Genomic DNA, 15,609 nt, shown 5'->3' on the forward strand with positions numbered 1-15,609 from the left:
GACAGTAATGGAGGCTACAGCATTGGCTGTGCACCAAAATACTTCTTCTTCAGTCGCTTTCCAACAGACTAGGTGTGCTCAGCGAATTACTGCCCCCTACTGCCACACTGGAGACAAACAGCTCATGTCAGTCACGAATATCCAGTCAAATGGTAGGCCTATGTCTAATACAGTATGCCAATCATTCCAGGGTGACAAAGTATATTCAAGACCATTTCATAGTATGCAAGCCAGCATGCATTCCAAGTTATTCAGACTCATTCTGACCTAACTTGTCTATGCCAGTTCAAGGCAAATTAAATGATGAAGTGTGTTATTATTCAAACTGTTTCCAGTCATTATTCAAACTGTTTCATGCATATTGCCTGTAATAGTACTTACTGTTAAAGCACAGCTGCTGTAAGTACTAAAAGTAGCAAGTAGATCCTTTTTTTCTCTAATGCTAACCCTGGGTACCACGGTCAGATGTCTTTGAAGGTTGTGTAGTGTGTAGGAGGCATAACCCTACTGAAAAGTGTATAGTGAATATCTAGTGTATCTCCACCTGTATAGTGGAGGACCAGTTCCACAGGACACACTCAGCAGAGAAAGAGAAATCACCAACCATAAAGCACTGATTAGTCACTAGACTCTAGTGGGTACTCAAACCCAAAAGGTCCACTCACCAAATTTCCCTTCAGTCCAGGGTCTGGAACAGTGATGGTTTATTTTTCTGGCCCTTACCTAAGAGTTCTGGGGGTAATTTTGTTAAAAGTGTCTATGCTTTGTGTCATAGTGACGTTTCACATAGCATGATTTTCGCTAAGGAAGAAACAGGTACCAGCAAATCGATTAGCCTGCGTTGTTGCGAATGACACACACAACCTGCATGACCCACAGAGGTTGCGGCCAACGTTGAGTGAGTTGTCATGGTGATTACAGTTATTACTGCTCCTGATTGGACCTTTGGATTGGACACGGAAGATAGAAACCACATCTAGTAGGAAAATAATATAGGCTATAGCACGAAATCACGCACCAATGAAAACTCGCTTCGATCCTGACTAAATTAAAATGTTGATTTTGGCTTCGGTCCAAATTGTATTGTGTCTGGGTCCGGATCCGGACCGCAGTCCACCCCTACACCCGCACTAGAGAGTAGAAGGTGCATTCCCTCTGATCCCAGTTTTTGCTCCATGTTTTTAAGAGCACGGCTTGTGTGTTACACCTTCGTACCACCAGGTGGTGTGCTTTAGACAGATATGTAATACTTGAAAAATTACATATATATGCCATATGCCCGTGGTGCAGTGGGTGACTAAGATGCCAGTGAAACACACAAATACAGAATACTTGAACTATAGAAGCACAGTGGCCGTGATAAAATTGGTTCCACACACACACAGATACCTGAAATTATAGATAGGGCACAGTGCTCAGATTTCTGGAATTATAGATAGATAGTGCAGTGCCCGTGATTCAGCTAGTGATGACAGTTCTCAGTGGCTTTGGTAACTATATTTGTCAGATCACAATTGAAATTTCCTGTCATCTCTGAAGTACTTGTTAAACCTCCACATCATCTATTCTAGTCACTGATGCACGTCATAAAAGCAATTTCTCATTATTTTAAACAAATTGCCAATGCTCTGGTACATTCATGCAAATGATTATGTAGTCTAAGAGGTGTTTGCTATGTTTATATTAACGTTTGTTCTTTTTAGTTTGTGCTATGCAATGCTGTAAAATTGTCTTGCATTTTCTGTATCGCCTTGTCATAAATATGACATGACAACTGACCGAGGAGACTAAATTTGTACAAACATTTTTCTTGTCGCTATATCCATGCCTTAAGAAACCAACCGAGGAGGCTAAAGTGGTTAGCCTGGTCCTAACCAGACCCTCGTACATTTCATTTGTACAGAGGGTCTGGGATCACTCCATTGACAAGCATTAACTTCCTTGAAGGCGGGTACTCTATTGAAGTTTAAAACTATTGGATCTGCCCAGAGCCACTCTGATCTGCCATAACCAATCGCTAGCATTCGCCTTAGCCAACTCCTTCACCACTACTGGAAAATCAAACTTTTCCCGAACCCTTTTGGGAGGAGGGCCACAACATCATGGCCACCAACAAAATCAGCAAGGATTGTTCTTGCTCCGGTTTAACATCTGGATATTCGGCAGCGTTGCCACAATGGACCGAATAGGTTCGCTCGCATATTTCTCCGCCGCCATTACTGAACTACAACTCAAACTACCGCTCAACATCAACGTCATTGTTCTCAGCCACTCCCTCTGTTCGCTGATTGGACCTACAAAAAGTCGATTTGAGAAAACCGACTTATATGCCGAATTCCCAGACCTAGTACAGAAGCAAAATGAAAATTGAGCGGAAGTACGTAGGAGGGCAGAGCCAGGCTATAAAGTGGTAGGATTAATGCCAATGTGATGCGCACTGGCGATTATAATGTCGTAGTTGATTTGGTTTTGAGAGTTTTTACATCAGTAAACACATTGATTTATGTAACATAATTCACTGATCTATACTGAAAGTAGCCTATCCACTTTATATTGTTGTTTTCCGACAGCATTTCATAAATAAAGGAAACCCTTTGAATGCAGCACCGCAAACTAATTGTAGCTAATAACCTTCCAGCTAAACCTACTGAAATAAGGCATCCACTTTAAGTAATGTATTTTTCTAAGCTACCTAGCCAGTATTTAATCAGAAAAATATTCTTGGATTTTCTGTATCGCACTGACATAAATAATATTGTTCCTGTGCCAGTTTTCAGCTCGCTATATACATATCGGGCTAGTAATCAGAAGGTTGCTGGTTTTATTCCCCGGCCGTGCAAAATGATGGTGTGTCCTTGGGCAAGGCACTTCACCCTACTTGCCTCGGGGGGAATGTCCCTGTACTTACTGTAAGTCGCTCTGGATAAGAGCGTCTGCTAAATGACTAAATGTAAATGTTGTTTTGGCTTGCGAGAGCTCCCTTAGTCAACTCAACATGGCCGAGAGTTGAGCGCAAAGCAAGCAAAAACTGGCAGCAAATAATTATTTTGAAATGTCGAAATGCTAATAGAAACTACATCAACTAAGGCACTGCACTCCGCTGGATTATAAAAAGGACACCTGCGAAAAATGAATTTTGCAGAGTGCCTGGTTCTTGAGATAATCGTCGGAAACTCGCTGCCCAAAAAAATCCCATTCACCTACATACACAGACAGAGCTTCCTGGCATTATTACAGAGAAAACATTGGAATAAAGAGCACAGTGATGACAACTGGACTTGAGTCAATGACAATCAGATTAGTGATAATATACCTCTCACACTAGCTGTAAATTATATTGCTTTTGTGGTTGTACTCATAGAGAGGTTCCTTGCTGTATAAATCCTCTCAAACACAATGTGAAATATTTTACTGTTGATTGTTTTTTCTACAGGTACACTCTTGCACTCTTGTGGGGAGTTTCATGTTGTTCAATTGTAACTTGTTTAACTGCATGCTCTTATGGTTCTTCCCTTTGGCACTTATTTGGTTTTCCACCATATCGCTTATTCTTATTTTTATATATATTTTATTTTATATTTAAATTGTTGTATTCTTAGATTGTTTAGTTCTTAGAAATTGTTAAACTTTTGTACTTTTACTTAATTTAAGATCTGTATATGTTTAGTGTTTTGCACCTCCCTGCCACAGTAAATTCTGTGTTTGTATAACATACATGGCGAATAAACCGAATTCTGATTCTGATTCTGATTCTGATGCTTCATGTTTTGGCTGCTCGCAATGTTTGGGGCTATCTCGTTGTTATGATCAGTGATCTATGCTCTTTTGTAAAGCTCTCTCTTGGAAGTCGCTTTGGATAAAAGCATCTGCTACATGCATAAATGTAAATGTAAACACAATCCTTGGAGCAACATACATATCATAAACCTGATATACAGTTTAATTCCATCCTGGATGAGGACCAAGGCTAGCTCTGTGTGCTGTGGTCTGAGGCAGGCCATGTGACCAGAGGGCTTCATGTCACAACAAAAGGGTACTGTAGACACATTTTTTCCCATTGTGATGACATAAAGGACATCAGGGTCAGAGGTCATCAAACAGAAACACACAGCGACTCACACATACAAGCACTCCTGGACCAGATCTCAGACTAAGCTATTTATTTACATGGGACAATTTCTTTGATCTTCAGATTATAGTCATGCTTTGAAGTCAATCCAGTCCGTTCTGCTGTTTTTTCCAGTGATTACTGCTTTCGGTTATTGTTCTGCATTATATGGTGAAGTTTAATTTATAACGTTTAATCTATAATGTTGCAGTTCTAGACCCAATCGTAGTCCCAATTTTAGACCTAGACCCAGTGCTAGTCATACACCCAGTTTTGGTGTGACACACATACACATCCAGGTTTGTACAGTAAGTAATTGTATATACACCCCCACACAGACACAAACCTTTTCATACAGCTAGGCAAATGACCATTCACGCACAGACACGAGTTGTGTGTGTGTACAGAGAGAGAAGGGGGGACCTAATCACCCCAATGGCATTTTTTTTAGGACTCGATCCCCTGTTCATTCAGTGGTATAAAGGAAGTGCTGGACTCAGCAGAGAAGGGACAGCCTGAGCCTATGGAGGGCCCAACACCAGCCAGCAATTAGCCCTAACCCTACCCAGAGCCAGCAATTAGCCCTAACCCTACCCAGAGCCAGCAATTAGCCCTAACCCTACCCAGAGCCAGCAATTAGCCCTAACCCTACCCAGAGCCAGCAATTAGCCCTAACCCTACCCAGAGCCAGCAATTAGCCCTAACCCTACCCAGAGCCAGCAATTAGCCCTAACCCTACCCTAGAGCCAGCAATTAGCCCTAACCCTACCCTAGAGCCAGCAATTAGCCCTAACCCTACCCAGAGCCAGCAATTAGCCCTAACCCTGCCCTACAGCTATGTTCATCACATGATGTGAACTAATGTAGCCATGACAAAATAACATGGAGAATGAAAGAGATAAAGAAACGGGGAGAAGAACTCAGGACATGAGTTTGTGGTGAACAAGCCAATGCTACTTTTCTCCTCTCTGGTGTTGGAAAAGCCAGGCTTTGTGTGCCTGTCAGGGTACCTTGAACATGCGGTATGAACATAAACATGCATTTTTAAATACTCTGAAGGTAAAAATCTTTTTCCAACCCTTCCCTGTAAACTGCCGCTCTCCTACAACTTCCCTGTAAACGACCCCTCTCCTACCCCTTCCCTGTAAACTGCCCCTCTCCTACCCCTTCCCTGTAAACTGCCCCTCTCCTACCCCTTCCCTGTAAACGACCCCTCTCCTACCCCTTCCCTGTAAACGACCCCTCTCCTACCCCTTCCCTGTAAACTGCCCCTCTCCTACCCCTTCCCTGTAAACTGCCCCTCTCCTACCCCTTCCCTGTAAACGACCCCTCTCCTACCCCTTCCCTGTAAACTGCCCCTCTCCTACCCCTTGCCTGTAAACGACCCCTCTCCTACCCCTTTCCCTGTAAACTGCCCCTCTCCTACCCCTTCCCTGTAAACTGCCCCTCCCTGTAAACGACCCCTCTCCTACCCCTTTCCCTGTAAACTACCCCTCTCCCAACCCAAATGACTTAGGACTTTTCTATGTTTTCTATCTCTTTGCTTCTGTCTCCTATTCCTTTCCATATTTCCTGCTAACAACGGTAGGATCTAAAGTGCACTGGCATGGGAACAAAACCACTGGGAGAAGAATATATATGGTACAAAAAGTTTATTCAGTAACAGTTTTGTAAACATTTGAGGTAAATTAACATTTACATCAACATGTTCTTACAAAGATTCAGACACAAGGCACTTCTCTTCATAAACAGAAACTTCACAATGGCAGATCTGCTCTGAGCATGTCTACATGCCCTGCCTCAGTGGCCAATCAAATCACAGAAAACCCCTGTGGGGATTTAACAAGTTTAATAAAAATGTTAATTATCCAAGTGTGGCACAGGGCTGAAACACATCCACTGTGTATCTTTAAAATAGCCAAACATCTTTCAGTTGCATTAGACACAAAGTCAACAACAAGCAATATTTTTTCTAAATCTAATTTTGATCTTTTCTCTGTAATGCCCTTATTTGTTGTTCTTTCCTATCGCTCTAAAATTGTCTTAGAACAGCATTCTGTCTAACTGTGCAAATCTTCATATAAATACTAAAAATGTAAACTTTCAACATCTGAAACGACAAGGTAGCAGAAATTCTAAGCTAACAGTTTCATAACCAGTTTCAACAACTCAAAGTTAGACCAAGTTATAAATTGATTGCCATTTCAGTTTCTCTCTTTGGGTGACCTGGCTTTGGGTTATTTCATGTTTGAACATGGAGGCTGAAATCATGGCTGGTGGGCACGAAGGAAACACAGCATCTCTGGGTACCCATGATACACGAAGACAACTCTGGGTACCCATGATACACAAAGACATCTCTGGGTACCCATGATACACAAAGACATCTCTGGGTACCCATGATACACGAAGACATCTCTGGGTACCCATGATACACGAAGACATCTCTGGGTGCTCCATGATACATGAAGACTTTTTGAGGCACTTGAATTCTGTGTGTGGCGACTGGACATATTTCAGACGTGAAGCATTAAACAACTAACACAGTGGAGCACATTCACAGTCTGTGTTTAGTTCACTACACCCACAGTGTTTACCCCTGTATCAGGGAGCAAGCATGAAAGAGAGAGATGGGGGGCAAGAGGGATGGGGGGAGAGAGAGAGATGGGAGGAAAGAGAGAGAAATGGGGGGGAGATGGGGGGGTGGGCAAGAGACAGAGATGGGGGAAGAGGGAGATGGGGGGCAGAGGGTGAGAGAGAGATGGGGGGTGGGGGGAAAGAGAGAGGGAAGAGGAGGACAGGAGCAAAGGAGAAGTGAGAACCGCCTAAAATTCTTATTAGACTCACGTTTTTGTTCCTTAAGTGCCAGAATGTAAGTGCCCCTGCTTTCTATTTTTCCATACTTGCAGTGGTTGGTAATGGGACAGATGTGAGAACATTACAGATTTAGTCATAACAATGTCAAGTGTCAAGTTGTCTGTTGTGTCAGCTAACTGTTAGCTAACCCTTTACAGCTACACATGTGACCCTTATTCAAAAATAAAAAGTGACAAATTGCAAAAGTGATTTGTCTAAAACATTACTCGCTTGCTATGATTTCTGTCCTGACGGCAGTAACAGTATGGGTGTGGAGAAAGCAAGTCAGTTGACTGTCTAAAAGAAAGAAAGCTACTGCATTTAAAGAAGCCATTTTCTAATTTTTTCTTGTTTAACTGGCAGGATTTAAAATTGACACGGAAATGTACATTTCTACAGAGTTTTGATGTTATGATTCAGTAACAATTAAAGCAATGTAATTACCTTAATCCTACTGTTGACCAACCTGCTTATCTACCTTCTAGCAATTGTAAAGATCCCTAACCCTCTACAAACTGTACTGAAACTAACCCAGAACCTTAGATCTAACCCTAACCAATCCAGACAACAAGAGATTTAACCCTAACCCAGAACCTTAGATCTAACCCTAACCAACCTAGACAACAAGAGATTGAACCCAAAGCCAGAACCTTAGATATAACCCTGACCCCACCCAGACAACAAGAGATTGAACCCAAAGCCAGAACCTTAGATATAACCCTGACCCCACCCAGACAACAAGAGATTGAACCCAAAGCCAGAACCTTAGATATAACCCTGACCCCACCCAGACAACAAGAGATTGAACCCAAAGCCAGAACCTTAGATATAACCCTGACCCCACCCAGAGAAGCAAGGCTTTTAAATCTGAAGAAGGACACACACTTCTGGTACACACTGCAAATACAAATATGGGTATGGGGTATGAGTTCTATAATACTGTATACAGTATATGTACTTATGTATTATATTTACATATATATAATATGTACCCTGATGTAACTGCATAATTGTTTTGTAACATTGAAACAAGAAGACTCTAATATCTCTAGCCCACACGCAAACACACACACACACACAAAGCCTAAAGACCAAGCCTCAGGTTGGGATTGCAACGGTAGTCACGTGAGAGCTATCCTATCCCTCCTCCCTCGCTCCCTCCTCCCCCTCCCTCCCTCCCTCCCTCCCTCCCTCGCTCGCTCCCTCCCTTCCTCGCTCCCCCTCCCTCCCTCCCTCGCTCCCTCCTCCCCCTCCCTCCCTCGCTCCCTCCCTCGCTCCCTCCTCCCCCTCCCTCCCTCGCTCCCTCCTTCACCTCCCTCCCTCGCTCCCTCCCTCCTCCCTCCCTCCTCCCTCCCCCCCTCCTCCCTCGCTCCACTCTTCCTCCCCTCTCCTCTCTCCCCCCCTCCTTGCTCCCTTCTCACTCCCTCCTCCCCCCCTCCTCCCTCGCTCCCTCCATTCCACCATCACATCTGTGCGTCCCTCTCTTCATTGAGGTTAACAGGCAGAAGGGCCACAGGATGGACCCAGCTCAGCAGCCTACCCTTTCAGGGGCAGATGCAGACACAGCATGAGTGCAAACCTCTCTCCGGATGTATCTCAACCAAAAAACTAAGAAAGAGTTAGAATAAAAGTAGATGCAGGACAAAATAGTTTGTTAACGTCCCAAATCAGTTAGTCCAGAATGTCTAATCCTAACCCTAGTCCAGCATATCTATCCCATTCATCATTGCGTTTGTTTTGCAAATGATAAATACGGGTGTGTGTGCTCTCCAACAGATGTTGCCACCAATGCCTCCACACATCAATTGCATATCCACATAATTATCTTGTTTGGAGCATCTAACTCCAGCTATTCCCACCCTCTCCTCTTCATATGATATAAACATATCAAGAACAGAGCCCGGGGGCATCAGGGTGCGTGTCCAGTGTGTGTGTGACTGTGTGCATGTGTATGTGTGCAGGATGGTGTGTGTGTGTGAGAGAGTGTTGTAGCAAACCAGGGAAAACAGACCAGCCAATCCGGCACAGAGGGGGGGTCCATAGGCTTAGATTAGGGGAGGTGACAGAAGGAGTCTATCTGCCTGTTGAAATGCTGCAGCCACTGGTCACACCTGCAGTCGGTCACACCTGCAGCCCATCAGGTGATCAGGGGAGGGCATAAAGGGAGCCAGCCCGAGGCCGCATGGAGGAACAAAAGACCAGAGGGACAAACCTGAAGGAGCGTTATTCAGCAAAGAGACTGGCTGGAAAAGACTGACCTCACACTCTGCTTTTAACCCCCACAGGACCACACCCCATGAAGGCCAACAGACCCCGGACAGGAAGAATCCTGATTTAAAGTTTGTCCCACTACCCTTACCCTGACATCCGTTATTAAAGGACAATTTATGTTTACCCCAAATGTCTCTGAGTCCTATTTCATTGTGAATCAGGCCTTCAAGTCCCCTGGGTGGCTACAGTGTATGTGTGTAAGTGTGTGTCTGTGTAAGTGTGTGTAAATGTGTGTGTAAGTGTGTGTGTATATATGTTTATTTAACCAGGAAAGGTCCCATTGAGATTAAAAATCTATTTTTCAAGGGAGACCTGGCCAAGACAGGCAGTGTGTGTATGTATGTGTATGTGTGTGTAAGTGTGTGTATGTGTGTGTAAGTGTGTGTGTGAAGTTACACCGCAAGGTCGTCGGGCCGGGCTCGTATGCTACTGGTCTTGCTTGCCCGGCTCAGCCTCCGGACGTCTGTCGCTATAGTGATGGGGGGCTCGTGCATCTCCACCCTGGTAACCATGACATCATCAGTGTGCGACAGTGGCAGAGGAACCTCCAAATCCTCTCTCCCGTCTTCCTCTTCCTGTGGGTTCCTTTGTCCGAGAGGAGAGGAGTGGGGTGGGAGGGCCACCTGGTGAAAGGGCGGCTGCTCCTGGTCAGGGTAGGAGGAGAAGTGGGAGGAGTATGAGGAAGGGGGGGATGGAGGAGGAGGGTAGGCCAGAGTCTGCAGTTCCATGTTGTGCCAGTTCTCCTCCAGCTGCTGTTGGCTGCTATGCTCCCTACCATAGAAGCATGTGGGCGGTGCCTCGAGCAAGTCTTGGTGCTGGAAGTCGTCCATCTTGAGCTCGGCTTCAACCAGTGGAGGGGAGAGAGAGGCCAGGGTGGGGGAGAGAGAGGCCAGGGTGGGGGAGAGAGAGGCCAGGGTGGGGGAGAGAGAGGCCAGGGTGGGGGAGAGAGAGGCCAGGGTGGGGGAGAGAGAGGCCAGGGTGGGGGAGAGAGAGGCCAGGGTGGGGGAAAGAGAGGCCAGGGTGGGGGAGAGAGGGGCCAGGGTGGCGGCCTGCTCAGAGGACAAAAACCCCTCCTGCCCCAACACACTCACACTCCCCGGGTATGCTGGCAGGCAGTTCAGTGCCGGGGGAGAGATCCTTTCTGGGATGGTCTCTGACTTCGCCCCCTCTTCTGTGGCCAGAGCAAGAGACTCTCGGTCTGGCGCTAACTCGTTGGTGACCCCTTGCTTTACCTTCTTCCATCCCAGGTGGTAGATCTCCAGAAGGTTGAGTAGCAGAGAGACACAGGCCACTGCCAGCATGAAGATGATGAAGATGGTCTTCTCCGTGGGGCGGGAGATGAAGCAGTCCACCGTGTTGGGGCAAGGCCAGCGGCCACACTTATACAGTGGTCTGAGCTGGAAGCCATACAGGAAGTACTGTCCCAGGATGAAGCCCACCTCAAACAGCGTCTTGAAGATGATGTTGAATACGTATGTTCGCAGCAGAGCTCCCCGAATGCGGATTTTACCATGTTCGTCTCTGATCGGGGGCTTCTCTTTTTTCCCTCGGCTCCCTTCCCCTGCTCTGCTGCCGTAATGTGGGTCGCGCTCGTCCTGGTGCTGGCTGGCCTTGCGCAGCTCCTCCTCCTTCTCTCTGCGTTTTTCCTCCATACGGACAATGTGCAGGACATGGCCCAGGTAGATGAGCGTGGGAGTGGACACAAAGATGATCTGCAGCACCCAGAAGCGGATGTGAGAGATGGGGAAGGCCTCGTCGTAGCACACGTTCTGGCAGCCCGGCTGTTGGGTGTTGCAAGTGAAGTCCGACTGCTCGTCGCCCCAGACCTCCTCTGCAGCCGTGCCAAGCACCAGGATCCGGAAGATGAAGAGCACTGTGAGCCACACCTGGGAGGAACAGGTGGGTGGGTTTGGAGTTGGGTTTAAAGATTCAAGACAGAGCTTGGAAACATCTTAATGAGACCAAGTTAGGCTGCAGCCTGCGGTATCTGACAACTTCAATTGATGTTGCAGACAAAACTGTTTAGATTTTAGTCTAATCTTTTTATAGCTAATTTTGTTGTGGCTGTCTAGTATGTATAGAACAATCATAAAGATCCACCATCAGATGTTTGGTTAATCACCTTGCCGATCACAGTGGAGTGTTCCTGAGCATTCTCCAGTAGCCGCCCCAGAAAACTCCAGTCCCCCATGTTACACAATTTCTAGCCTGAGAAGAGAAGGCACAGCCTGGGGTGAAAAGCAAGGGGCAGTGCCTCATGGAACGAGGATGAAGGGGAGATTTGGCAGCAGGAAAAAAGAGAAAGAGAGAGAGAGAGAGAGAGAGAGAGAGAGAGAGGGGAGGGGGGAGACCAGGGGGGTAGAAGTGAGCCCCCAGCATAGTGAGAAAGCTGACCAGTCAGACATGAAGAGGGGAAAGAGAAACTATAGAAGAGAGACTACAGCAGAGAGACTAAAGAGGATAGACTGTAGGAGAGACTGTAGAACTGACTAAAGAGAAGAGACTACAGGAGACAATTACCCCCTTAAACCTAGAATGTTAAGGTAAAATATCACAAAAACATCTTTGCATATAAAGCATACCGCTGTTTGAAGCTGGGTAGTCTGTGTGTCATGATCAGCTCTGGACCTGAAGGCAACATGTCTCCCCCTGCCCCCTGCCCCCCTGATGAACCCCAGAAGAGCAGGTAGACTTACTAAAATGTTGTTGTATTTTTTGTGATAAATCCATCGACCAGAGCTCAAAAGAAAAACAATATCTGGAAATAGAAAAAAACTGTCATTAATAAAGTCATTAATAAAACCTACATATTAAATATATTTACAAACAAATATACAGATATTATATGCTTAATTTTTCTAACCCTATCTTAAGTAATACTACTTATTTTAACAGTATATAAGCAATATATTGGTTGTTCAATACAATATATTGATTTATTTTTCATTTAACACACACTTCACCTACAGTAAAAGTATAGATGATGGGATTCGTTGTTCATGTTCAATTCTTCATTACAAAAATGTAAACAGTAAATGTTGACTTTTCAGACATGTTTAGTTTTACATAATGTGTCTACATTTCAATTAGACAGGAGGCCATGGACCTGACTGAAAGTCATAATGGATACTGTTCTGTTCAGCAATGCATAGATGGATGTCAATCTCTCCATTGGCCTGTCTATCTGAAGATGTGTGTGTCCCTGCATGCTTGCCTCTCTGTGTGTGGTATGTGTGTGTAAGTGCGTGCGTGCGGGAGAGCTGTGCCATAACAGGCTAGCCTGGCAGGCTAGCCTGGCTGGATGATTCCATAACAGGCTAGCCTGGCTGAATGCTGGATTCATCACAATAGTCAGAGTGCTGATCAGGGAAAATATCTGACAGTCTGACATCTGACATCCAGCCTTCAGTCCCAGTCCCACTCCCAATCTCACCATACATGGGATCCTGCAAAACCACCACATACTCAATCACATGAAATCCAAATCAATGTCCACCTTTTGGTACTGATACTGTTTCTACTTTTAAATTAAGCATATTTTAGAACTTTGGAAATGTATTATGTTCTCTGGCCTCTAAATCCTGTCTATCTCTCTTTCTCTCTCTTTAGCTTGAATAATAATGATAGTACCGATGTGAACAAAAGGGTACAGTACCAGCTTGTAGTTAGGGTAATACATTGGGCAATAATACAGTGTCTTATTTACGTTTATTTTGTACTGCTTCGGAAAGCTAATTTTTACAGCTGGTCATAGATCAAGTATCCCAGTATTCACTATATATGGCCAATTCAATAACAACCATCAAGCTGATGGAAGATCTCTCCATAATGTCAGTATGTGTTGAGCTTTACATTCTGTGTTGATCCTTTTGAAGTTTCTGACGTGATGGAATACCGTCTGTCAGTCTCCACAATAGAGAAGCTTCCAGATGCTCATTGTGCAGGCTGGCACGGGCTATTGACGGATCAGTGTCATTGTGATAAAATAGACTGGTTAACTCTTTGACTGCTGATGTCACGTATCAACGCTTAATTTAGAATATAGAAAGATACATCTTTGTATTCAACGATGTCAGTAACCTATGTAGGCTTGAATAGCAAGCATAATGCACGCGTAAATGCAGCCGCAGCTTTTGGGTAGGCAAGGTTAAGGTGGAAAGGTTGTGGAGGGCTCTGCCACTGAAAGCAATATCCGGTGGCCACATAAGCCATCCATATTTTGAGAGCGTTGGATAATCACACAGGTGGAAGGTCCCCTTCCCTCCCCCACTCCCCCAGAGCAACTTTGACAGCTTACCAAACTCCTGAAGCGTTGTGTTGTTCTTTCTCCCACGGGTTTCCAGGCTTCCGTGCGTGAGAGAGAGAGGGAGAAAGAGAGAGAGAGGGAGAAAGATAGAGAGAGAGGGAGAAAGATAGAGAAAGAGAGAGAGAACGCGTCAGGGAAACGAGGCTAGTCTAGCGGCGCGTGTGGAACCTGGAGATGGGCTCCCACGAAGCGCTGCGGCTGCGTCTCGTGCCCGGCCATCGCTACGGTTACTCTGACCATGCATGAGCACACATCGTTACGGTTACTCTGACCATGCATGAGCACACGCGGGAGGGGGGGGGGTTACACTCACCACCCCACACACTCACCACCCCACACACTCACCACCCCACACACTCACCACCCCACACACTCACCCCTCACACACTCACCACCCCACACACTCACCCCTCACCACCCCACACACTCACCGCCCCACACACTCACCACCCCACACACTCACCCCTCACACACTTACCACCCCACACACTCACCGCCCCACACACACTTACCACCCCACACACTCACCACCCCACACACACTCACCACCCCACACACTCACCACCCCACACACTCACCACCCCACACACTCACCACCCCACACACACACTCACACACACTCACCACCCCACACACTCACCACCCCACACACACACTCACACACACTCACCCCTCACACACACACTAACCACACACACACTCACCCCTCACACACACACACTCACCACACACACACCACCCCAGACTAGCCAGACTAGCCCCACACTCTCACCACCACCACTACTACTGACCACCATGCGAGTAGGAAGAAACTGTAGAATCTTAGGATGAAGTGGGTTGTTGATCATGCTCATACTATCTGGGTGTAGGTGGTCGTGTTGCCAGCTAAATACACATTAACATTCTTTATTTCAAAACAAACAGAAAGAACTGTGTATTGAACTCGACACCAAATCAGTATTACCTTTAAACAATCTACATTTTTGTTCATTTATTTCAAATTCATCTTTACGTTTTTTATAGGTGGTGCAAATTATGCATATTATGGCAGAATCCGAACTAAAACAATAACAGTATTGGAATGAAAGTGAAATAAAGATGAAATGTTAGACTTGAAGCTATGGAATATTAGTTTCTCGATTGCTTAAACACATTTCTTGAAATTATGCCTCCTTTTCTCAAAACTCTAACCACAAATCCATAACTTCTCACCCAATTCCCCAAACTTCCTATTTTCAGGTCAAAATGAAGTTCTCCACTCAAAACCATTCAATCAAAAACAAAATGTTTACAGAAAACATTAAAATCTAAATAAACATTGAAAAAGGTCACTGCTGGAAACTACTTCAGTATTATATACAATATAATAGCCTCCTATCATACACAGCTGCTTTATAAAGAATAATATATATTTAGCTTTGTGTACGTATGTGTGCCTGTCTTATCATAATTCAGCTTTTGTTGCTGTCGCCATCAAACTTATACCCATACCCAGGTGGGGGCGACCAGGTAGGGGCGACCAGGTAGGGGCGACCAAGTGGGCAGCATGCAGATGTACGAGCAGCCTGCCATGACGACGTGAAGACGCTTTTCATAGTGGGTTAGCGAGAGGGGGAGAGAGGAGTAGATAGAGAGGAAGGAGGGGAGAAACAGAGAAGGACAAAGGAAGTACAGCTGGAGTACAGCTGAGTGATTAGTCCTGTGCCAACAACATTACAATCTTTTGACTCCCAACCCACTGGTACTGTCCTGCCGAACCAACAGTGTCAGCAGAGCACAGGGTTTGGGATAGGTTACAATAGAGTGGACACCAAAAGGTGCTAGAACTGCACAAAGACAGGTTCTGAAGGTATCCTTTTTCGCCACTGGTGTGACTTGGACTCAAACCTTGTTTGAATAGTCCAGACCCCACCATAAAATTAATAAACGTAATATACACCCGGCAACTCACACCCAAACAATGTAGATGGATAAGTGGCATTACTGTAAGTGAAAAAATCTGTGTTTTTGATTTTTGGCGAAGTGTCCCTTTAAGAAGGAAGTTACGTGTTACTTTCGACGGAAACGG

General features: G+C 45.4%; 1 protein-coding gene across 1 annotated transcript; it reads right to left on the minus strand.

Annotated features, from left to right (window-relative positions):
* Window positions 1-8,531: 8,531 nt before the first annotated feature.
* On the minus strand, window positions 8,532-11,996 carry LOC134007692 (gap junction alpha-3 protein-like). The gene is made up of 3 exons (XM_062447318.1): window positions 11,932-11,996; window positions 11,358-11,443; window positions 8,532-11,121 (listed from the first exon to the last, which is right to left on the minus strand). Exons 2-3 carry the CDS (start codon window positions 11,424-11,426, stop codon window positions 9,628-9,630), a joined length of 1,563 nt encoding a protein of 520 aa, XP_062303302.1. The 5' UTR covers window positions 11,427-11,443; window positions 11,932-11,996; the 3' UTR covers window positions 8,532-9,627.
* Between the last annotated feature and the right edge of the window lie 3,613 nt (window positions 11,997-15,609).

The sequence above is a fragment of the Osmerus eperlanus genome, chromosome 21, assembly GCF_963692335.1.
Source record: "Osmerus eperlanus chromosome 21, fOsmEpe2.1, whole genome shotgun sequence".
Classification (NCBI taxonomy): domain Eukaryota; kingdom Metazoa; phylum Chordata; class Actinopteri; order Osmeriformes; family Osmeridae; genus Osmerus; species Osmerus eperlanus.

Bases quoted from the DNA above. Each gene is read 5' to 3' on its own strand.
- LOC134007692 (XM_062447318.1), bottom strand. From the start codon at position 11,426: ATGGGGGACTGGAGTTTTCTGGGGCGGCTACTGGAGAATGCTCAGGAA. The intron at 11,122-11,357 runs GTGATTAACCAA...TGTTCCTCCCAG, and splicing joins ACTCCACTGTGATCGGCAAG to GTGTGGCTCACAGTGCTCTT.